This window comes from Ctenopharyngodon idella, chromosome 23, assembly GCF_019924925.1.
Source record: "Ctenopharyngodon idella isolate HZGC_01 chromosome 23, HZGC01, whole genome shotgun sequence".
NCBI lineage: Eukaryota > Metazoa > Chordata > Actinopteri > Cypriniformes > Xenocyprididae > Ctenopharyngodon > Ctenopharyngodon idella.
The window spans coordinates 15,901,557-15,925,799 of NC_067242.1; the positions used below are offsets into that span (position 1 = coordinate 15,901,557).

General features: G+C 37.3%; 1 protein-coding gene across 2 annotated transcripts; it reads left to right on the forward strand.

The window, feature by feature from the left end:
* The first annotated feature begins 22 nt into the window (after positions 1-22).
* Positions 23-24,133, forward strand: spata13 (spermatogenesis associated 13). Of its 2 annotated transcripts, XM_051882224.1 has the most exons (14): positions 23-697; positions 7,210-8,622; positions 11,261-11,299; positions 11,734-12,192; positions 14,508-14,652; positions 14,784-14,902; positions 15,644-15,823; positions 17,717-17,902; positions 19,101-19,280; positions 19,366-19,598; positions 20,914-21,043; positions 21,353-21,725; positions 21,817-21,891; positions 23,569-24,133. In XM_051882224.1, exons 1-14 carry the CDS (start codon positions 689-691, stop codon positions 23,748-23,750), a joined length of 3,723 nt encoding a protein of 1,240 aa, XP_051738184.1. In that variant the 5' UTR covers positions 23-688; the 3' UTR covers positions 23,751-24,133. The 2 variants fall into 2 exon arrangements, with proteins under 2 accessions (XP_051738184.1, XP_051738185.1); XM_051882225.1 differs by lacking the exons at positions 23-697; positions 7,210-8,622 and adding an exon at positions 10,798-10,921.
* The last annotated feature ends 110 nt before the right edge of the window (positions 24,134-24,243 follow it).

The following is a 24,243-nucleotide window of genomic DNA, read 5'->3' on the forward strand; positions in this document are numbered from 1 at the left end:
TAAGCATTAATGTATTTGATTTAATGGCTGAAACAGGTCTGCGCCCGTATAGTCAAGACATATCATGAGGAGAATGTTTTCTAAATGTTAAAACAAAAATAATTTATAGGATACTGTGATATCAAGCATATTGATATCGCAGTCGTAGTGCTGGTGATTTTAGCTGGCGTCCCGTGGGCAGACTACAAACCGCGTAACACAGTCGACTTGTTTCTCCGCCCCGAAGCAATCAGCGCAACAAGTGCACAGATGCTGTCCAATACTGTCGCGACGCTGCCTGCATTTGGAGGCTCTCTGGCTGAGCTTTTCCACCGCAGCGAACCAACTTTAAATTTTCAACGGAGGCAGTTTTGACCCGCAAATCTGCATCGTGTCCGGTTGGTTTTGGTCATGTGCCGATAAATTGCCTGAGGGAGTGCTCGAGCCACACTTTTAATGGAAAGTTTTCCGTCCCGGTAGGTCTGTGACTACGGGGTGTTTGTTCTTGTGAATCACCAGACGAAATATTGGCTGGTTGTTCGTTCACTACGTACTTTCGCATTAATCTCTGGTCTGTTGAACGATTTCCGCTAAATTAATATGCGTAATTCGTCGGACATTGGACTGTTGGAGGAGTTTGTCGCGGCTGACGATTCGATCGAAGCCGCACAACTGTTGTGACACCGGGCCAAGACACCACTCAAGAAGTATGATAAAGGTAAGATTCGGCATATCATTTTTGCTTTTATTTAGAGGGGACATATTGATTTTTTTAAAAAATAAAAATAAAATAAAATAGGAATATGTGTCAAGTTAATTTAAAATGTGCATTCAAAAGTTCAGCAGCACTTTATCATCTTGCCAGTGCCGTTGGGTTCAAAAAAGAAGCTGAAGGGAGGGAGGAGGGGGTATTGTGTATGCGTTACTATCCTACTTGTTGCCATAGTGATATGTGGGGGGGGTGTTAGATCGCGCAAAGCTTGTAGGGAGATCGGAGAAGACGAGGAGGGGGTTGGTTGGTTGGTTGGGGTGGCGAGGTGCTTCTTAAAAAGCTTTATAGAGAGACTGAGTTAATTAAACTCACAAATAAACCAGAGCTTTTTTTCTTCTTGTGGAAAAAACCCAAGTCCGTAATCGCCTTCATTCATTCCAGCAACACGCTCCTAAACCTGAAATATTTGTCTTGATCTGTACTGCTTGAGAGGTTTTCTTTGTGGTTGAACTAAAATTGATTTTTTTTCAGCTATGTAAAGAAACAAACATTTCACTCTGTTTTATGAATCTCTGTTTCTCAGCCAGGGAACCGGGGCCACTAGGGGTCATCAGCAACACTGCTGGAAAAAACAACAACAACAAACAAAAAATGTTTAAACCAGGCTAAAATGGTATGCTGTTCTTAACTGGTTTAGCTGGTCTCACAGTCTGGCCAAGCTGATTTTTAGCTGGTTGGTCAGCTCTTTTAAAACCAGCTTGACCACACTGGAAGACCAGCAAACTATTTAGGCCGATTTTAAAATTTATTTATTTATTTATTTATTATCAGAACTGTAAAGTGAGTTATTTATTTGTTTATTTATAAGTTAAACTACCCTAATTAAAGTGTAAAAATGTCAGCTTGCAAGCTTACATTATATCTTTTATTTTAATATTTTGTTTCTCAGGAAATATTAGGACATTTTAAGGCCTGGAAAAATATTAAAATGTCATGGAATTTCTATAATGAATATAAATTTTTCTAGTTATGCCAAGCTCTAAAATATCTTAGGAGACAAAAATATCTGTAAAATTATATTCAATTATATTAAAAGGTTTTAATGATTAGAACCCTTATCCTGTAATCTCTAACAACTAGATAAGTCATGTAAATTTATCAGTCAAAAAGCGTGGGAACATGCAGTTCTTGAAACTTCCGAAATAACGAAAATAATCAAGGTTAATTGCGTTAATCTATATATTGTTTGAAAACAAGCAGCTTTGTCATCATTACAGCCAAAGCACCAGAATTAAAGTATCTTAGCCTACATGGGGGGCTTTCAAACATCGTCTTGGACAGCGGGGAGTCCTCTGTGAGATGCACTGTTATAAATGCCTTGTAAAATAGATTACATTTAGGTTTGTAAGTGACTGATTTCTCATACTTTAATATAATGTCTAAAGTCGACCACATGTTTGTCATGTGCAAGCCATGTGCTACTGTTGGCATCATAATTTACAACAGATAAATGAAACATGCCAGAAAAAGAATGTCACTGAATTTGTAATTCACGATAAGAGCTGGTTAGAAGTACTATGCCGAGCACTTTCGCTTCTCTAAACAATTGCTTTGCTTTAAGACATCAACACGACTGCGCTGGAATGCACTCCTCCACACATAATGAGGGAGTTTGCCTTATCACAAGACACGCACAAGGAACTTTAATGCCTCACTGGGTGCCTCCTAAGCCATGACTGCCGTAAATTAAGACTAATTCGCACTTCCCACCCTCTTCTCAACAATCTCACTCTCTGATACCACATCAATGCATTGGTTTACTAAGTGTTTAATGGTGTTTTGCCAGTAGAAAGCATTTGTTTGAATGCTTTTGCTGTAAAGTCATATTATGCAACAAACTGAATCTGTTCATGCATGCAGCTTAAAAGGATAGTTCATGCAAAAATGAAAGATATGTCATTATTTACTCTCACTCATACCGTTCCAAATCTGACTCACTGTCTTCTGTGGAAAGCAATTAATCTTGACAAATATACTGGCTACTCCATGATGCCAAATAAAACTAGGCTTCACCATAATCATACCATAAAAGTGGTTCATATGACTCTTGCACTATTTTACAAGTCTTTGAAAAAATGTGATAGGTTTGCATGAGGGAAAGGCCAAAATGAACATTTCTACATCTGCTCAAGCTGTTGTTTATGGAAGCTTGTTTCCGCCACTGAATAAAAAATAAAAAAGGTAATTGCGACTTTTTGTCTCAGAATTCTGACTTCTTTTCTCAGAATTGCGAGAAAATTGCAAGAAATAAAGTCAGAATTGCGAGTTATAAACTTGCAATTCTGAATTGTTTTCTTGCAAATGGAGTTTATATCTCGCAATTCTGACTTTTTTCTCAGAATTGTGAGATATAAACTCGCATTTTTTTCCCTCAGAATTGGATTTTAAAACTTTATAACGCTCAATTGAGATTTTATAACTCAATTCTGAATTTATAATACGCAATTGCGAGTTTATATCATGTAATTCTGAGAAAAAAAGTCAGAATTGCGAGATATAAACTCTCATTTGCGAGGAAAAAAAAGTCAGAATTGTGAGATATAAACTCTCATTTGCGAGAAAAAAAGTCAGAATTGTGAGATAAAGTCGCAATTACATTTTTTATTTTTTATTCAGTGGCGAAAACAAGCTTCCATACTTTTTGGTGGGTCCATGAGATTTGATGATTCACTAACAAATCATTCTTTTTTGAGACGGATCTTAATGAATCACAGTTGACGCAATTCACAAACCGGACTGATTCCATTCTCGAGTTCAGCTTACTGATTTCTGACCAGTTGCAATGGTTCACAGCCCACTGGAGATGAAGATTATCAGTTTAACTTCTTTAAGTCTGTTTCTCACGCAAAGCTATCTTAAGACTTTGTCTTCTGAACTACTTCTTTGTCTAATATGAACTACTTTTATGATGATTTGCATCTTTTTTTGAAGCTCGAATGCTTCAGTCCTCATTCATTGTAATTGCACAGAAAAGAGTAACCAGTATATTATTGAGATCATGTCCTTTTGTGTTCTATTGAAGTAAAAAATAATGTTACACAGATTTGGAATGACATGTTAGTGAATAAATGATGACAATTTTGTTTTTGGATGCACTTTCCTTTTAAATGCCACTTACTCAAGACCTTTCAGGCTCCACGAGTATAGAGAAAGTTCCGACCTTTCAATAAAGCTTAGCTTATTCAGTTTTTCGCAATTGCATGGACGTGCTTCCTTGACATGTTTTCCACTAGTGGACTTGGAGTAGACAAATGCAGGTCATGAGACAGGTGAAATGAATGGGGTGTCAAATGTAGCATTACTTGACGCTTCCCATGCCTGAAGCAGGCAGGGCGTGTCTGCCTCCTAACTATGCTTCTTGTTCTCACTGATAAAAAGGAGAACTGGGTTGTAATATGGTAGGTGGTATTGGTAACCAAACAAAAATAATAAATCTCTCTCTGCTCTCCAGTGGTCTTTCTTCCATACGCCAAACCTATCAGACTGATTTAGGAGGTTATTGCTTCAATTAACATATTCTCTCTCTCTACATACGTGTGTGTGTGTGTGTGTGTGAGTGTGTTTGACAGTATGCAGATATATTGATGCTAGTCCAGACTGATAAAGCCTCATAATCAGATTAGTACAGGGAGAGGGGTGCTGCACATGTTATCATGTGGGTTTGAGCGAGTGCAGTCTTGTCCGAAGGGTTGTCCTTTCGAGTTTTCACTGTGAAACTCTTTGAGCCAGCATCAACGGGTGAGTCAAAATGAGATCTTTTCACTCTAAACTTTGAAACACAAGATTATCAACAAGGATAAAAATAAATCAAAGTCTGGATGGCTAAAGGGTGTGAAGCCATCATAAGCCAAAATGAAAGAGTAAAAAAAATTGCAATTGTGGCTTTGGTAGTTTTCTTCTTAGTAGTTCAATAAAGAAAGCATTGACTTCATTCCATAGTGATGTGACAGCATGGCAAGACTTGCTCATCTTGATGGACAGATCATGAGAACTGGTGTGGTCGGTTATTCTTAGGAATTTACTTAGTCAGGAAGCATCATTTTGGGCTTATGTGTTTTTATTTGTGCTGTACAAAGTCATCCTTCACAGTCAACACCTTCATTTTGAAAGGGATAGTTCACTTAAAAATAAAAATTCTGTCATCATTTACTCACCATCATGTTTTTCCAAACTAGTATGACTTTTTTTGACTAATGTTTTTGTTAAAATGAAAGTCAATTGGTTCCAAAACAATGAAAAAGTCATACAGTCTTGGTACAACATGAAGATAAGTAAATGATTTTTGTGGTGAGTGAACAATCCATTTAAGTAGGACTACACGATTTGGGGAAAAAATCTAATTGCATTTTTTCTGACAAAACTCTTTTTTTTTTTTTTTTTGGCCAAAAAAATGTCGTGGTTATATATCATAATGACTAAATAATAGTAGTCATTATTATTATTATTATTATTATTACTACTACTAAATAAAATATTACAACTGTAAAATAAAAAATTAGTACAACCGTGAAATTACAAAAGGGATATTTCAACCTGATCTCACAGGAAAACGTAAATGTTATGAGGTGCTGATTTCATATGAATTTGTACAATGTGAATGTGTTCCTCCTTGTGTTAAAACTCTTATATAAGTAGTTAGATATTTCTGGCACAGTGAAGTTGTGTTTATCTAGAAGCACGAATTCTCTATCCTCCTCCGCCTGGAGTTGGAAAATGAGTTTTTGACTGCTGTCACTTTGCATCATAAAGGCGTGCGTGGCTTTAAGAATGTCGAGTCAGTGTTTAGTATACTTGGATCAGTACATATTAGTTGTAGGTGTGTTTGGGTGTATTAGTAGCTTCCGTAGGCATGCTTGTGTTTATGTTTGTCTGAGACCTTGTTTAGGGAGTATAGTTTGAGCCTGACTCCAGCTGGTAGCTGCACAGAGGTTGTTTGAGTTCTTAATTAATTCATACTCTGGAACAGTGATGATACAGAGGAGGAAGAGTAGGAGAGAAGTTCAACTTTAAACTCAGAGACTTTGGACATGTGAGTAGACTAAGGAGTGACTTGAAAGTTGAATTAATTGCATTCTTTCAAAGCTCTAGTTAAACAAAAAGGTCAGGTGGCAGCTTCTTCCTCATGCCTCAATGGAGCTGAGTGCTTATGGGTAGCTGGACTTGATGTGATAGAGATCAGCATTTAAGTTAAAATCAATCTATGCTCACATACAGCAAGACAAAGGGTCAAAAGGTACACAAGGTTAATCTATATACGGTGGTCCCAGGAAGTAATTGAACACTCAAGCCACACTTAATGTATGAATGTTTGCATTAGATAACAAAATCTCAAACAAAGTGGCATTTATTTTAAAGATGGCAGAAAAAAAAAACATTTCAAGTAATACATGTCACAAAGAGAAGTACGAGTACTTAAATCACCTTGACACCATCTGATTAAAAACATAATGCTCATTGGTTAAAAAAAGGGTTTGACTCAGAACAATTAAATGGTCATAAACTATATAATGCCAAAGGTCCAAAGATTTGATTATACATGATAAAGATTGGAGATTTGAGAATCAGCTCAGTAATGGGTCACATTTAGTCTATACTGTAAGAATCATATTTTATATATTTCATTTCCAACAGTTTCCTCAGCAAATGTCATGATTTCTTTTCATGTGAATTATTTTCATTCGGGAGCTTGTCTGAGCAAATAAAGACATTAAAATTGATGTGATTTATTTGTGATTCATCACTTTATCAGCATATCCTGGTATTTCTGTTCATTCTTACTCTGCAACAAATGGGTTAAAACAGCTCAACCTCCTAAGGTGGACCCCTCTCTCCTCACTCAGAATATAGCTAGAAAATCCTGGGCAATTTATTACATTAATCACAATGGATTAGGGGTTTTCATTGCTTAGTCATGCTCGCAAAAGCCTTTCATCATAGCGAACATCACACCAGGCAACAACGTCCACACCCTGGTAGAGGGGCCTCTCTTTCTCAGGAATTAAAAAAGCATAGCCTAAATGTTTTACAGGAAATCTTACAGCATTTAGTGTAACCTACTCATGAGCAAAGCTCTAATGCTACTTACCGACACCCTTCAATTTGCCTGATAAAGGCATTATTCATCCATAGCAGGAATGTTGAAGCTTCGTTTACACCTGTGGGTGGATAAGTACTATTTGAATTACTTCACCTCTGCTGAGTTTTAATATTTCATAGGTCAAGTAATCAGACAGGTAACACAAGGATATAGTTTAAAGTTCTTTCAGAATGTAACTTATCAAGGTTATGGTTATCACATTGGTGTTGTATTGTTTCATTGAAGTGTGTTAAAAAGTTAAGATCTTCCTAAGACAAAACAGTCATTTATTGTCTCACATATCACATGCTTTGTGTTGGAAGACTTTGTTGCAAGACTTTGATTTAATTGAGATTGAACTTTCTTCAATCTGGTTCTGCAGGCACCTTCGTCGGACCCGCAGGGCTCCTCTCACAACAATGACCCGCAGAAGGACTATTTCGCAAAGGAACAGCTGATAAATCCAAGTCTGATGTCTGGTTGTAGGGTCCAGGTGCAACCGGTGCTATCCGAGCCTTGCTATGAGAACCGTCTTAACAGACTGAATTGTCAGGCCCAGTCTGTTCCCTCCAGGACTGTACGTCTGTTTTCCACCCAGACAAAATGCGAGGACAGTTCTTCGCTTAGAGGTCCACCTGTCACACCACAGGCTTGGTCTGGATTGGCCAGTTTCCGCGTCATGGGTTCTTTCAAAAAACTGCGGACTTCTGTGCTCCAAGGAATCCAGAACCGGAACAATGCGATGGCAGCCGGTCAGGAGAGAAACATGTCCTTGATGCTTGAGGACGGTGGTAGTTTCTTAGTAACCAAACGAGAGGTCGCGACCAATCAAACAAAGGAAATTGACAAAGTGTCAATGACGAATGGGACGTCTCAAACTGGGAAGATGTCTTCGGTTTCAGATGAGGAAGACTGTGAGGAGGAAGAGGGTGGGTTTCAGAGGAATTCCCACTTTTCTCGGAGTATTCGCAAAGCTTATGGGGCAGGACGGATCTCATTGCTTGACATAGTCAAGACAGATAGCCCGTCTACCAGTGAGCCTTCCCCCAGCAGCACTGTGGAATCTGTTGTACCTTGTAAGAACCTTGAGACTCAAGAAAATGTTCTCAAAAGACTAAGCAAAAGTGCAGATAATCTTCATGTCTTCAAGAGCCATTTTAGACGCAAAGCCACCTCAACTGAGCCACAGAACCCAGAAGGCACCCATACTATAATTCTTCAGAGGACCACCAGTTCCTCATCGGTTGACTTACAGGAACGTGATTCAGTTAGGCGTCAAAGCCCCATGAGGACACGAGGACATTTGCAAAAGCTTGTCGGTAGTTTAACAGACCTGACAGTGAAGCGTAAAAACACATCAGACCCCCCTCCCAGAGTACCGCTGTCACCTCTCAGTCAGCTACACGATGACTACTCCCGCAGAACTTCCTGTGTATCCATGAGTGGCCGTCAACGGAGGCCTTTACCCACTCCTAGCAAAGCCCAGCAGGCCAACACTCATGAACATATCCCAACTTTACACTCTGCTCCCTCCTGCCCCGCCGTCTTTAGCTCCACCCTAGATGAATCTCTCGAGCCTCCTAGCAAAACAACAGCCCTCATAAGCGACTCTGTCCAAGTGACTATGTCCTCAACAGACTTCTGTTCAGATGCCCCAGTCTGTCCACTGGAAAAATACTGTGAACCTATGGAGTGCCATCAAAATGGAATAAATGACCACTACTCTCAAATGCCCAAGCAGTGCTCAAGCCCCAGTCAAAAGCAGACAGTCAATGGCATTAACGCTAACTTGGAGGTAAGACACTCTTATAATATGAATGTTATGGCCTGACAAGTTTAGATCTACTGACAACATTTGTGGCATAATGTCACCACAGAAAAAATTGGCTCTCAATATAAAAAAAAGTACAGAAAGTACATGTATATTCAGTTATAATTGAACTACAGTGTATTTTTGTGTAATTGCGCTAGTTTCCATCGCTTTGAATGATTAAAATACGCATTGTGCATCAAATTGTCAAGGCTAATTGTAGTCTAATTGACATGTATACATGCTGAAGCCAAGGTACAGTTGTGTTATCTAGGTCTGTTTGTCCGGACGGTACAATTTCTGTCAGGCTAAAGGCTTAGGTATACTTTATTGTCTGCGCTCTGCTCCATCTCCAGCACAGTTGAGTGTGCAAACCTTTCAAAGTACACTCCTTTGACCATGATCATGGATGCATTTGGTGCATATGCACTCTACTGGACCGCTCTTTTCAAGTGCTCAAATCACTCGCACGTGTGCTGTTGATTGCAACAACACAAAATCTAGGCTGTATGTGGATGGTGTGCACGGACATCAGTGGACTGAACTGATGACAAAAATTACATTGAACAGACAGTCCGCAAGCCAGAGCAGAACGCGGACAATGGAAGTATACTTTCGGCTTAAAGGGGTGATTGATGATTTCACTTTTTAAACAACGTCTGCAAAGTTACAACACCCAAAGTTCAATGCAAAGGGAGATATTTTCTTTTAAAGAATTCTGTTTAAGGACTACAACAAATGGCTGGTGGGGACTACAACAAGCTTCTTCCTGGGTTAGTGACATCACTAACCGTAAGACTTACATAAACCCTGCCCCCGAGAACACACAACAAAGGGGGTGAGGCCATATTGGGCTGCTTTAGAGAAGAGGAAGAGTTGCTGTAGTAGAGTGTTGTTACTATGCCGTCAAACTTCCAGATACTTTCTATAAGTGGTAACTTCTCTTCATCAGTGTCAGAGTTTGAACAATGTAAGGCTGAACACCGTTACTGACAATCGTCATTTTGGCTGTGTGAGATTCTCCAGCTTTGTTGTTGTTGAGCAACCGAAGCATGAGCTGGTAAAGCTCCACCCTCTTCTGGAAAGGGGGGCCGGGAGCATTAGCTTATTTGCATTTAAAGGGACACACACAAAAACGGTGTATTTGCTCACACCCAAATAGGGGCAAATTTGACAAGCTATAATAAATGATTTGTTGGGTATTTTGAGCTGAAACTTCAGACACATTCTGGGGACACCAGAGACTTGTATTATGTCTTGTAAAAAGGGCATAATAGGTCCCCTTTCAAGCGTTTACATGACATTTTAGGAAGACATATTATTGCTTTAGTCATACTGTAATCAAACTTTTAATGTGCATGTGAATGTACTTACTTACAATGGAAGTAAACAAGGCAAGGAGCAATAAAATACACACTGTATAGCAAAAAAAAATTGTAGCTTACAAGAGACTAGTGTGGTGTTGGTGTAATTACCAGAATTTTCAGTGTAAAATAGTCCATTATTTCCTCACATGATAGGACCATGTAAAACATAGAAAATATATACTTTCAAATCGGAGAACTTTAATGGAGAACAACTATAAGGTCTTCTACTTAAGAACAGTAGTCAGTTTAGACAACTTTACAGTAAATTAATTTTTTTTTTTTTTTTTTAAACCTCCCTATGATCACTTTTTTTGTGCTTATAATGTTACAATTTGTGCCTAGGTTTGCTTGGCAAGATTTGCTCTGCACTTTCATATGTAACTTGTTTGTCTTTCCTCGAGACGATATTGATTAACTGTTTTTGTTGTTGTTTGAATTAGTCTGACTGATGAGCAAGGTTGGACAAGCACTTTTCTTACTGACGTCTTTCTTCTGATGTCAAATTGTAGATGTCAGATGAACGATTGCCATAAAGTCAAAGAGGACATGGTAATCTTATTCTAAACATTAAACTGGAACAGACCAATTCATTAGATGACCTTGTCATTAACAAAGGACGTCGTAAATTACAGTAGACACAGATTTTTGTTGAAGCATGAACTTTTGTGCTTCGCGTCATATGTTCCTCACACAGGTGACCCTTGTATCTGATGATGCAACCACAGCCTTGGTCTGATATGGTTTAGTAATCGATCAGAACAAACCAGTGCGTTTCGTTGCTCTGGCTTGATTGGTCGATAACCCCCTCCAAAAAGACTATATTTTACTGGATGAATGACATATTTCGCAGTACTACATTCACAGTGGTACATTGCTACAGTATGACATGGGCTGCTCAGCTGTATGGCACACAGCAGGTAGAGTTAATGATTAGCGGATGTTTATGATTAGCGGGATTGCTTAAACGCAGTTCTTGGACTTGAGGCTGGACACTTATCAACAAGGACAGTGTCTCCTCCCCAGAAGAACAACCCAAGGGACGAAGTCCAGTAATCAAACCAAGCTAGCTTAGTTGCAAATGGACTTCAGTAGGTCAGGGAAATATAATAGAAAGATGTAGACAAACTACAGCAAGCCAAGCTCAGCCAAACTTTATTTTCCTTTTCTATTTGTGTTTCTGTGTGTGCGTTGATTTGTTTTCATATGTATGTTGTGTCTTCCTCACAATGGTGCTGATTTATTGTGTGCCTTTTCAGTGTCTATGGACTGAAGAGAAGGAAACTGAAGATCTTGAGGTAAGATCCATTTTTCTGTGTATTTTATACAGAATTGACTACAGGCTGACAGCAACATCAGCACAAACTAGAAAACTAAAATTTGTTTTGCTTGTACAGATAGTTATTCTTATTTTTCTTTTGTCAAACAACATTACTGTTCTAATAATCAGATTTGAAATCTGGCTTTCTGAATCATCTTGTCACTGTCACTTGCTTCATTTGTCGAATTGCAAGAATAAAAAAGGCAATTTTTTTTTATCGTATTCAAGTGTCTATGAATTCAGTTATCAACATTTTATAGCTCCTATAATTTTCAGTCATTATTGCAAATTAAAAACAAACAAAATGTTTTGTGAAGACAACTATGGTTAATTTTTTTTTATTTTTTTTTTTATCAGATGTAATAGGTCTTAAAGGATTTACTAACTGCTGACATTTGATTTCTCCTCTAGACTTCATCAGATGACCTAGTCAGAAATGCATTTCTCAAAAGTGATGAGATCTCAGCCTCTGCTGCTTCATCTGTCACAAACACCTGTTCCTCAGAATCCCCCTTGATAACTCCAACAACACCAAACTCTCCAGCCTTTTCCAGTGATTCTCCCTTTTCTGTAGTGCCCAGGAAGAGGGCAGGTCGCTCCAGACCCCGTCCAGTGTCTGACTATGGCCAGCTGGCCAGCACAAAGTACTGCATCCCAGAGGAGGACAGGGAGTCAGAGAATATGGACTACACTTCCCAAAAGGACTACAATAGCAGTGGCAGCTACATAGAGAGCAACAGACCTGAGAATGGTCATGTGTGCACTCAAACAGAAAGCAGAAAGAGACGTCCCATCTCCGTTATTGGAGGAGTGGATCTGTATTCATCCCCAACTGCTGAGCAGAAGGACGACACTGAAAGTTTGCCTTCTGTAAGACCTTTTACACTTTTTCTTTCATCTGTTTTGTTTTGTTGTAACATTTCTGCACAATTTTTTGTGACATAAAACAAAAAATGTTTCAGAACAGATTTCTCAAACACTTCTTCCCCATCTTCCATTATTTGGACAAATGATTGTCCAGCCTCATTGGTCAAGAGTCCAGTTCAGAAAAAAAATGTTCTGATTGGGTAACAGTCAGTCTGATTGATTGATTGGTTGGTTGTTTGGTTGGTTCATTGATTCATTCATTGATTCATTCAGTCATTCAAAGGGCTGTAACCGAGACAAGTGTCAAGATGCCAATTACAGTAGCTTTAATGGGGCTTTTTCCTTTTTAATGTAGAACATTTGAGACCTGACAGGATAATAGAGGAGGGCTGCATTGAGATATGATATAGGCCTGATTTAAACCCATGTGCCTTTGAGTAGCACAGCTACTTATGTGTCACCAGCATGTGTACTGCCCACTGTGCCATGGCTCTGATAGGCCTTGTGGACTTTGAAACCTGCTTACATTGACATTTAATTTTGTGAGTAGATGCTTTTTATTTATAAGCAGGTAACATATATAGTAACAAATACACTAACTACCTTGTTAAATTAATGTATTTTGTAGTATTGGCTGAAAATAATTTGCAAGGCTCTTTTAGAGATACTGTATCTCAGAAGCTGAGTCCTTAAGATACAAATGTTTGGTGATCTAAACACTTATATGGTCTCATTAGGTCCCTCCCTTAGGGTGTAGCATTACGAGTTTATATACTTATATAATATGTCGTACTTCAAGTGGTTTGAAAGAACTTGTCAGGCCCTGAATGTAACTACTTTTGTTCTTCAGCAACAAAGTGATCCATGTGTTATTTATAAAGACTTTGAAGACATGCTGCATCAGACATTTCCTTGCTGCATCAATTCACTGATCTATTAAATGGCAAATCTGAACATGTTTAAATTGTAAGTGTTCATACATCATATCCAGTGTTGGGCTTGTTACTCAAATGTAATTTATTACTTGTTTCTAGTTACTCCTTTCAAAAGTAAGTAGTATTACTTATTACAAAGTATTACTTATTACTTTCTGGCAACAGTAATTAGCTACACTACTAATTATATTACTTTTTCTTCACGCCCCACAGAAGTTGTAATTGTGTATCTTCCTCATAGAATTAACAACATACATATTTCTGTCTCATCGTTTGACCAAAATCCACATTGAATCACAGTCAGAAGTTATTACAAACACTCAATGGTGATTGATAGTGACTTAAGTAAAAGTGTTGTATTAATCTCATTAATTGTCATGTGTATCTTGAAGCTAGTTGTAGCTGTAATTTCTGTTACCCATACATAATTATATTTCATGATGTATTTTATCAAAAGAAATCACGTAAGTTAGTAAGAAAATGTTTAGTTTTCCAAAAATAATTTTAATTATAGTAATATAATTTATAACGGGATCAGAGGGATGTGGGTGGGCAAGCCATGTAATGCCAGAGTAAAGTAATGCCCAACTTACACAGCGGTGTTCAGATCATCTTTTCTCTTGACAAAATCAATGTAATGGCAATATTTCCATCTTTTGAATGTAAGCTTTTCTGTATTCCAAGCTTGCCTGCTGCACTGGTGACTTCATGTGCCTGTGCGAGTTGTGAAAATTATGAAAATAAATCTAGGAATTATTGGATTTCAAATTGAGCGGTTCAGGCATCAAAAGTAACTAAGTAATGAGCTGTTTTATGGATGGTAACTGTAATATTATTACTAAAATTTTATTAGTAATAGTTACACTACTAGTTACTGCAAAAAGTAATATTATTACTGTAACTAGTTACTGCCCAACACTGATCATATCAAGGTGGTATTTAGGTTTTTACTAATGTTTATATAAAATGTGTCCAGACAGGATGATTTTTATTATTGTTTTAAAGTAATCAGAATAATAATTATTATTTTACATTTATAGTAATAATAGTTTGGGTGGAAATGTGCTTAATTAAAATATGTCACAATGAACAACAAAAAGAAACTTATGAAACTAAAATAGGCTTCATTCTCCTTATGCAAAATGTGTAAAATAATTTATAGCAAGAATAATCTGGACATTTCTTTGTGAGATTCACTATAAAATTCAGTGTTATGTAATGTTATGTACTTGGCCGAGCGGACAAGATGACATTTCATTGTTTATTATCACAGGTCATTGTCCTGCTCTGAACAGTCACTGAACTCTGAACATAAGGCCTGCTGGATGGTGGGTTCCTTTTAAGGCTGCTGATTAAAGTCTAATCTTTCATGTTTTGTTTTAGCCGGTTTCTCGTCCTCCAGTGCCCTCTCACAGAGTGCCTCCATACCGGGCAGTGTCTGTCCGTCTGAGACCCTGCATCTTCTCCCAAAGCACACCTATCGGTCTGGATAGGATGGGGCGGCGCAGAGGGCGCAGAGTGCTCAGTGGTGAGTGTGTTTTTGTTTATATGCGTGAGCGTGTGCACTTGACCTACAAACATGGCGGGCTAGGTGGTGAAATTGTTTTGATGGAGAGGGTATATTGATTTCAAAGCTCATTCAGTGTGGTTATATTATAGATGGCAGCTCTGATCCAATGCTTGATGACAGTGTGAGTGAGGAGGACGGCAGCTTTGAAGAACTGACTGAAGGAACTCCATATCTCCAACCGGAAGTTGATCTTTTCACTCTCAATCAGGTTGTGATTTTATGCATGTGTATATACAGTATATATATTACACACATACACATTCAAATGTTTGGGGTCAGTTATTAAACATTATATTATATATTAAACATTTTATATATATATATATATATATATATATATATATATAATACACACGCGCACACAGTTTTACAAATTAAATTTGCAAATGCAATTTATTATTGGTGATTTAGTTTATTTAAATTGCAAAAATATATATTATAAATAATATAATTTATATTACAAATTTGAAATGTATGTTTTATGTATTTGTTTTTTTTTGTAAACTGAATTTATTTGATATTAAAGTTTTTTTTGTAGATATGACTGAAATTCATCAAGTGAACATTATTGTTAACATATTTTTGACTGTTACAATATCATTTTCTAAACTCTTTTACAGTTGGGGGAAAACAATTGTAAAAGTTACATTGTGCACCTTTAATGTTATACGAGATCTACTTTTAGCACATTTACACAAGTTTTTAAAGTCATTTTACTGTTTTCACTTACAGACTGTGCTATACAACCCGGGTCATATTTCAGTGTGTATCTTGTCTGTTTAATTGCATGTTTGTATGCATAGTTGTTTTAGTGTATGCATATATACTTGTGTGGGATCGTCACATATTTCCAGTGCATGATGTCACCCTGTACTGTTCTTATCGTATCATTTTATCTGACCTTTAGCCTAAATATTTTAGCCTGACTATAATCTTTCTCCTTCTCCAGTACATACACTCTGGCCATGCCGTGTATGCGGAGGCTCTGTGGGATCATGTCACAATGGAAGAGCAGGAGCTGGCCTTCAAAGCCGGGGAGGTGATCCGGGTTCTGGATGTTCAGGAGCAGGACTGGTGGTGGGGGATGGTGGGGGACCGCGAGGCCTGGTTTCCTTCCAGCTTTGTGCGGGTGAGTTGCACTGTGACCCTTTTGGAGTAATGAACGTGAAACAAAAGCCAGTTTGAACATACAGACCTTGGAAGTAACAATTAAACACTTAAACATAGTAAAAGCCACAATATACTCATGGCGGAATAGATCGTCTATGCTGCTGCTGCTGCTGCTGCAGAGCAATTACGGGACTTGCTACTGCCAATACATACACGACACGCTGCTGTGAGCAAGTAAGAAATGCTGCTGTACAATATAGCGTACATGAATTACCCGTAGCAGATCTATACAGGTGGAGCTTGGGAAAGTGGAGGTTTTCTGAAGCGTGCTGCACTGCTAAGACAATGCTACCAAAGTATTTTGAAGGTTGAGCACGCAAGCTCATTAGCTACTGATACAGCAGGAACCAATCAGCTGTGCCCTATAGATAATGGTATGATTACGAGCAGGTTGAGTTAAAGGACCTATTATCCTGTGCCATCTAGAGTTTCATGACAGAACTTTGTATTTAAGAAAGCATCTATTCATAGCAATGTGGATGTGTTCACACAAGCTCTGCTATTCAGTTTTCCAGTCAAGTCACGTCACGTTTATTTATATAGCTTTTTATACAGTAAATTGCTTTAAAGCAAGCAGCTTTACACTATTAAAGGCCCAAGTATACTTAATTTTATTTATTTCATTACAGTTGAGCGTGCAAGCCTTTCAAAGAATGCTCCTTCATCCGTGAGCACGGAAAGAATCGTTCAGCAAGTGCACACTATTTAGTAGACTTTGTTTTCAAGCGCTCAAGTCACCTGCATATGCGCTGTTGTACACGCACTGTCCGCGCTGACAAAATTTAGGCTGCACGTGGACATCTGTGGACCCTCCTGATGACAAAAATGACGTCACACGGACAGTGGGCTTAAAGTGAGTCTCAGTGAGTCTCTTTCAGTTAGAATAGGCTTTATGCTGAATGTCACTTGAACAAACAGGAAAACAAGTCTTATTGCGTCTGCTTGTCAGAGAAAGTGTTAACAGCTGTATGAAGTGAAGGCGATATCTATGGACTTTTAAGGTAATCAGCTAACCTAGCTAGTTCTTTTTATTATTACCATTTTATTTGATTTTAAATATCTAAATGTTAGTGAGTAGATATATTTTAGACATCAATCTGCAGATGCGATGGACATTGGTTATGCTCATCTTTGCTTGCTCCTTTGAAGGCTTTATATTTAAGAAAGCACATACAAAAGATGTGAACCAGAAGCGATGCTACCCATTTTACAGAATACGAAAGTTTGTTGCGCATAACCCCCATTACAACTTAAATTTCTACTATAAAGCAGTGCTCCAGTTGTTCCTGTTTTTACTCACGTCTGACCTCGACGGACTGAACAGAAGAAATTAACTGGAGAAGATTTCCACATCAAAGAATTGAATACCTACCTGTTAACATAATTGCCACAGACCAATGGTAGTTTGAAGGTTTTGGTAGATGGTAGAATTCGTTTTGACGTTGTTTTGTTCGAAAGAACATGACAACAGTTTTTTAATTTCACATCAGGGCCTTGACACAGCCTACACAGTTGCTCCGGGTGCCCCGAAAGGAAATGCTACTGTTGATGTGTCATTACGGAGGCATGTGCTGATTGACCAGTTTGGAAGAAAAGAGGGTGTTCGAAATGTTTTTTTTTTTTTTTTATTGTTTCAGGTCTAGATTAATGCATTCCATTGTAAATCTATGACTCTTTCAAGATCCAACAAGATGAGTCAACCAGACACAAAGAAGCCTTTGGTGATCTGATCAAGACTTCCTGTAGAAGTGGATTAACCAGTTGTCTCAATCACAGTTGATTGTTATGCTTTATCATGGTTACCCTCAGTTTGATCCTCTGGAATTAACCGTAATAATATGTTGTCATCAAGGTTCGAGTGAATCAGGGGGATTCGAGCAGTGACAGCGTGGAGAGCGTTCCAGATGCGGAAGAGTCCGTCCCATCAGATGCACACAAACAAAACTCAGAGCACAGGGAGCAGATGAGAGCCAATGTGGTCAAAGAGATCATGGACACAGAGCGCGTTTACATAAAACATCTCAAAGATATCTGTGAGGTGAGCCTCCATCCCAGCCATTTCACGCTGACCACCTTCTGTAGCTTGTCTTGTTTTCTGGGCAGTGTACACTCTGGTCTATATCATAAAGGAACCCTTATCTTAATTTTAGTCTGCATAGTAATCAGTCTCCTATGCCTATCATTTTAAATACGAGATTAAGATTGAAGCACATTTGCCTTCTTTCAAGATAACAACATTATCTCTCAGAATATAGGTGTACTACTCAGAGTAGTTTAATGATATTTAACTCCACCCTAGTGGAATGAAGGAATACTATTATTACTATTACATATTGCACAGTACAGATTTTTTGGGGGTTCAGATTTTGTTTTTGAAAGAAATTAATACTTTTTATTAATTTTATTATTAAATAAATGCTTTAAAAAAAAAGTAAAAAAAAAAAAAAAAAAAAACTATTTTCAAAGATTCCTGAATTAAATGTTTCACGGTTCCCACAAAAACATTAACCAGCACAACATTTTTCAACATTGATAACAATAAAAATGTTTCTTGAGCACCAAATCAGCATATTAGAATGATTTCTGAAGGATCATGTGACACTAAAGACAATTACAGAAATAAATTACATTTTAAAATGTATTCAAATAGAAAACAGTTATTTTAAAATGTAATATGTATATTACTGTTTTTACTGCCACGGAGACTTCTTTCAAATTTCAAAATGTTTAAAAATCTTACCGAAGAGAGGTATGTATACTCTATACTGAGTATTATGATTATTATTATTATTATAATTTTAAGTATTTTAAACTACATTATATGCTATGGTGAAGATCTAACACAGTAGTATGCTAAAGTGTGGTCATGCCACTTCACCGCATTGCTTTTTTATTTATGTATGTGGAGTCCAACAGAAACAAGTAGTATTTATAAATAAATATCTTTATTATTATTATTTGTTTATTTTTTGGGATTAAGTTTGTACTGAGTTTGCTTGCAGTAAACTCAGGTCTACACGGCTAATTTTGACAACTGTCCTCTGGGTGTTCTGTGCAAATTTCAAATTTGCATACAGTGTAATATAGTAAGAGTAGTATATATAATAGTATATATCCAAAAATAGCCTGGATTTAGAGTGACCCTTTCTCATTGCTGACCTCTGCTGGTCTAAGTGGATATGTTGATTAAAATAATGCTAATTTTGTTATTTCATAAAAATTGTTTGTTGTTGTAGGGATATATCCGTCAATGCAGAAAGCACCCTGGTATGTTTACTGATGCGCAGCTAAAGACGATCTTCAGTAACATCGAGGACATCTACAGGTTCCAGAGGAAGTTTCTCAAGGACCTAGAAAAGAAATACAACAGTGAAAACCCTCATCTAAGTGAGATTGGCTCCTGCTTCCTTCAACAGGTACCTTTACACATTCCTTACATGCACAAGAACATTTTTCCTTACAAATTGCACATATTTCTTTACATGTTTTTCTCCCTGTCAGGAGGAAGGTTTCTCCATATACTCTGAGTACTGTAACACGCATCCAGTGGCATGTGCTGAATTACAGCGATTGATGAAACAAGGGAGATATAAACACTTCTTTGAAGCCTGTCGTCTCCTACAGCAGATGATCGACATCTCCATTTCTGGCTTCTTACTCACACCTGTACAGAAGATTTGTAAATATCCTCTTCAGCTTGGGGAGCTTTTGAAATACACACCCAAAGACCACAGGTAGCTGTCTTACATACAAAACCGTTCAAAAGTTTGGGTTCGGTATGATTTTTTTCAAGTCAAGTCACCTTTATTTATATAGTGCTTTATATAGTACAGATTGTTTTAAAGTAGCTTTACAGTGATACCAGAAGTTCATTTCAGCTGTAAAACAGTTTTAAAAAGACAAAAGTGTCATTGTTCAGCTGAAACCAGTTCAGTGTTGATTCAGTTGTTGTAAAGATCATTAATTATTAAATTAGTTCATTTCATCTATAAAGTAGTTCTGCAGAAAACAGTGATGTCATCATCCATCTCAGAGTTCACTTCTCATCCAATAATGTCAGTGCGGTCAGATCAGTAATATTATTGAATATTAAGTGTCCCCAACAAAGCAAGCCAAAGGCGACAGTGGCAAGGAACCCAAACTCCATCAGGTGACAGAATGGGGAAAAAAAAAAAACCCAAAAAAACAATTACAATTTAAAAACTCTTTTCTGTTTTAATAAAATTTTAATACATTTATTCCTGTGATGGCAAAGCTGAATTTTCAGTAGTTTTTAGTAGACTTCAGTCTTCAGTATCACATGATCCTTCAGAAATCATTCTAATATGCTGATTTGCTGCTCAAGAAACATTTCTTATTATTATCAATGATGAAAACAGATGTGCTGCTTAGCCCTTAAATGCATACCTCAGGTCTTTAATGGCCCGGGATGTCACTCACTACCCTCCTCCTTATTAATTTTATGAAGTTAGACTTCAGCCTTCTTAATATTCCTCAATTCATTATAAACAATATAACTAGAAAAAAAAAAAAAAACATTATAAAAGAATGCTTTTCACATTTATTTTTTGTAAAAATTGTATAGTTTCGCTAATGACCCCGAGGTGTGTAACAGTGTAAGTATATTTTTTCTGCATAACAATAATTTAATCTTTGTTGACTGAATAAGTGCAATTCACCTTTATTCCACAAGATGGTATTGTCTGATACACAATGATGTGACGTTTCACTCATAGTTACTGCAGGCAGAAAAAAAAAATAGGAATAATGTAATTTGTATCACTATTATTATGTAATAATGATTGGCGAAACATTCATGCACTTAAGGGTTAATTTTTGTGGAAACCATGATAATTTGTTCAAAAGAACAGCATTTATGTTTTGTAACATTAGAAATGTCTTTATTGTCACTTTTGATCAACTTATTGTGTCCTCGCTGAATAAAAGTATATATTTCTTTAAAAAAAATCTTACTGACCCCAAACTTGTAGTGTATATTTTTATTGTTTGTATCAAAATGATCATAATAAAAAATGTTTTTCTCCTCAGTGACTACGCAGGGGTGTGTGCCGCACATAAAGCAATGAAGAATGTGGCAAGTCTGATAAACGAGAGGAAAAGGCGACTTGAGAGCATCGACACCATCGCTCACTGGCAGGTGGCCATCCTCCACTGGGCGGTCAGTGACAACACATATTCAACATTACTTAAACAGTATTTCTGAATTATTCAATTTAGCAGCCACATCCTCTCTGATCTTTTTGTATGAAGAAATTTGATTTGGCAGATGTGTGCGTGTGTCTAATGCAATAAGATGTTAATTGGATACCAAGTTGATCTGTTTATTAGATTACTTAATAGTTAATACGCTGGGTCATTCACAGGGCTAAATGTGGCTTTGTGAACTGTAGAACAATAATGTCAGGTTTCAAAGCTTGTTTGAAGATATCAAAGTTGTTCAAAGCAACCCTTCTTTCACTTCCTTCAGGGTGATGATGTGTTAACACGAAGCTCCGAGCTCATCCACTCCGGCGAGCTTACGCGGATAGTACGACCCGGTAAGACGCAGCAACGCAGCTACTTCCTGTTTGACCACCAGCTGGTGTTCTGTAAGAAAGACGTCCTGCGGCGAGACCTGCTACACTACCGTGGCCGTATGGACACAGACCAGCTCGAGCCAATCGACCTGCCTGATGGACGGCACACTGAGCTGGGCCTACTGAAGAACGCGTTTCTCCTACGGCATGCAGAGAACCTGAACGTGCTGTGTGTGCTGTGCTGCAAAAAGAGCCAGGACAAGGAGAGATGGCTGCAAGCGTTTGCTCGAGAGCGCAGACGGGTACAGGAAGACCAAGAGATGGGTGAGTCTCATGGGTGAAGGCATCCATTAGGATAGGAATATGCCAGTGAATTCAAAGAATGCCATTCATTATTTTTTTGGTCTCTTTTTAGGGATGGAGATTACTGAGGCCCAGAGGAAGCAAGCAGTTCACAACGCCAGGAAATCTAAAAAAGGCAAAATGAAAAGTATGTCCAGTCTTTCAAACTATCTTTGTGCAGGGTTATAATAGTTTTGAATTGAGTTTTTAATGTAGTATTTATTTCTATTATCCACCTTATTCCCGATGAGCCTACTGTGTTTTGAATTATGTGTGGCACTTCCAGTTTGAGGAACTTCCATTCAAAAAGACTGAAACAAATCATTTCAGATCATAAGGTTGCCCTACAAATAAAGCTTATCCGTCAGTTTGAATGAGCTGTCAATTTTCCTTCATGTTTTATTTTCAGACATCATGAGAATAACGTAACGCTTGGTATTTTAACGTTACATGTTATAACAAGAATATCTATGACGAGCTCTTTTCAGTCGCTGCTTCTTTTCCATGTGATTTTCTTCTTTTTCCCCTTTGCATTCCGCTGTAATAAAAGGACAACATATACTGGCACATTTGTGGTCTGTTCTCCCGATTTAATTTACGATATATATCCCATTAATAATTCGCTGGAATGCATGAAAAAAATCTCTCGTATTTCTCCTCAAAGCCTCACGTCTCTTTCCAGGTTTGTTTTCACAGGTAAATACAATTTATTATCTGTCAAAATGACAGAAATCGCTTTGGAATAGTATCACGTAATGCTGAAGTTAATGAACATTTTTGATTAAGGCAATGTATGTTACAGATATATATTACTACAGTGATATTTAACCTGTCTGTTATTGTTGCGGAAAGAATCGCGCTTTTGAGGTTATTCATGGTCTGATGAAAGTACCTGGTTGATGCTCTTACACTTTTAAATGTCATTTTAATGTTCAGTGGTTGAAGGGTGAGTATAATAATGTCATCTCATTGTACCCAGTTAAAAAACGTATTATTGCGTTCATAGAGGGAGGCTTTCACTGATTGTTTACAACTTAACGGAAGTTACACCCATAATTGGCGCAAAGCATCATGGGCCGTTTTTTTTCCCCCCATTTAATTTTTTTTTTTTTTTTTTTTTATTTCATCATTGTTATAATTCATTTTCTAGTTTCAGTTTATTCAGTTTTTATTATAGATTAGATTTTTATTTTGTAGGATTAAAAATGCTTGGATTTTATTTCAGTTGGTTTTAGACTTATGAAAAAGTATTTTAATTTATTTTCAGTTTTCCTTTAGTTTTCATTACAGGAAACTATATGTAATCAGTGGTATTTTATTTTATTTTTATTTGTCTTTGCAATTTAGTTTAGATCTCATTAGTTTTTATTTTATTTTTCAGTTTTCTATTTTCAGTTTTTATTTTAGTTTTAATATTTTAGGTCTTCCAAAGTTAATGCACTTACTGGTATCATTTAAAAATGATAAACTAATGTTAGAAAACTTTTAAAGGGATAGTTCATCCAAAAATGAAAATTTGTCATCATTTACTCACCCTTACGTTGTTCCAAACCTGTATGAGTTTCTTTCTTCTGTTGAACTCAAAAGAAGATATTTTAAAGAATGTTGGTAACCAGATAGTTGACGGCACCCATTGACTTCCATAGTATTATATAGTATTTTTTCCTACTATGAAAGTGTAATGACACTGGGTCAGATATTTTCTATCTAGGCAATATAATATGTATTCATGGGGAACTGAATGAAATCTCCAAAAACTGTTATGTCAAATCACCAACTAAATCTGATGAAGTCATACTCATATTCTGTGTCTGTCTCCTTCCAGAAATGAACTACTCTGGTCATCCTGTGCCTCCCCACCATCAGCCCCTACATCCTCTCCATCAGCGACATGTGACCGTGCCAACCAGCATCCCGCAGCAGCAGGTCTTCTCTTTAGCAGAGCCAAAGAAGAAACCAGCTCACCTGTTGTACTCACTTGCACGCAGTGCCCTCTTCAGGAAATGACAAAGAGACACTTTATCTGTTTTTATGTCATACTCGAATGCGTACACATAAATATGTATATTTATATATACGTATAAGTAGGTATGTGTGTGTAAATTACATATGTGCCTCAGTATAAAGGCTCATTATTTAGCCTGAAGTCAGTGTGTTAGTATGGAAAGTGTTAGTTATCTTTTTGTCAAGAAGCTGCTTCCCTTTGGGTTTCTCCCATTCGTTGTCTCACACAATGTGTCTTTTATGACAAAGAGTTATATTCAGCTTTTTAGCTACATGTCTATATAATTTTATTGCTTTACATAAGGCTGGAGCCTTGTAAACTGTAAAAATAAAACGACAAACACTAAGGTCTATCATGTTCTGTAAATAAAGTTGAACCAAATGTACACAGTCTAGATTTGACGTATTTGCAAGAACAAAGTTTTATTTAAGTTGCATGTGTTTCAGTATTTTCTATTATTGTCCAAAGAGGCTGAATGCATCTATACGATAAGTG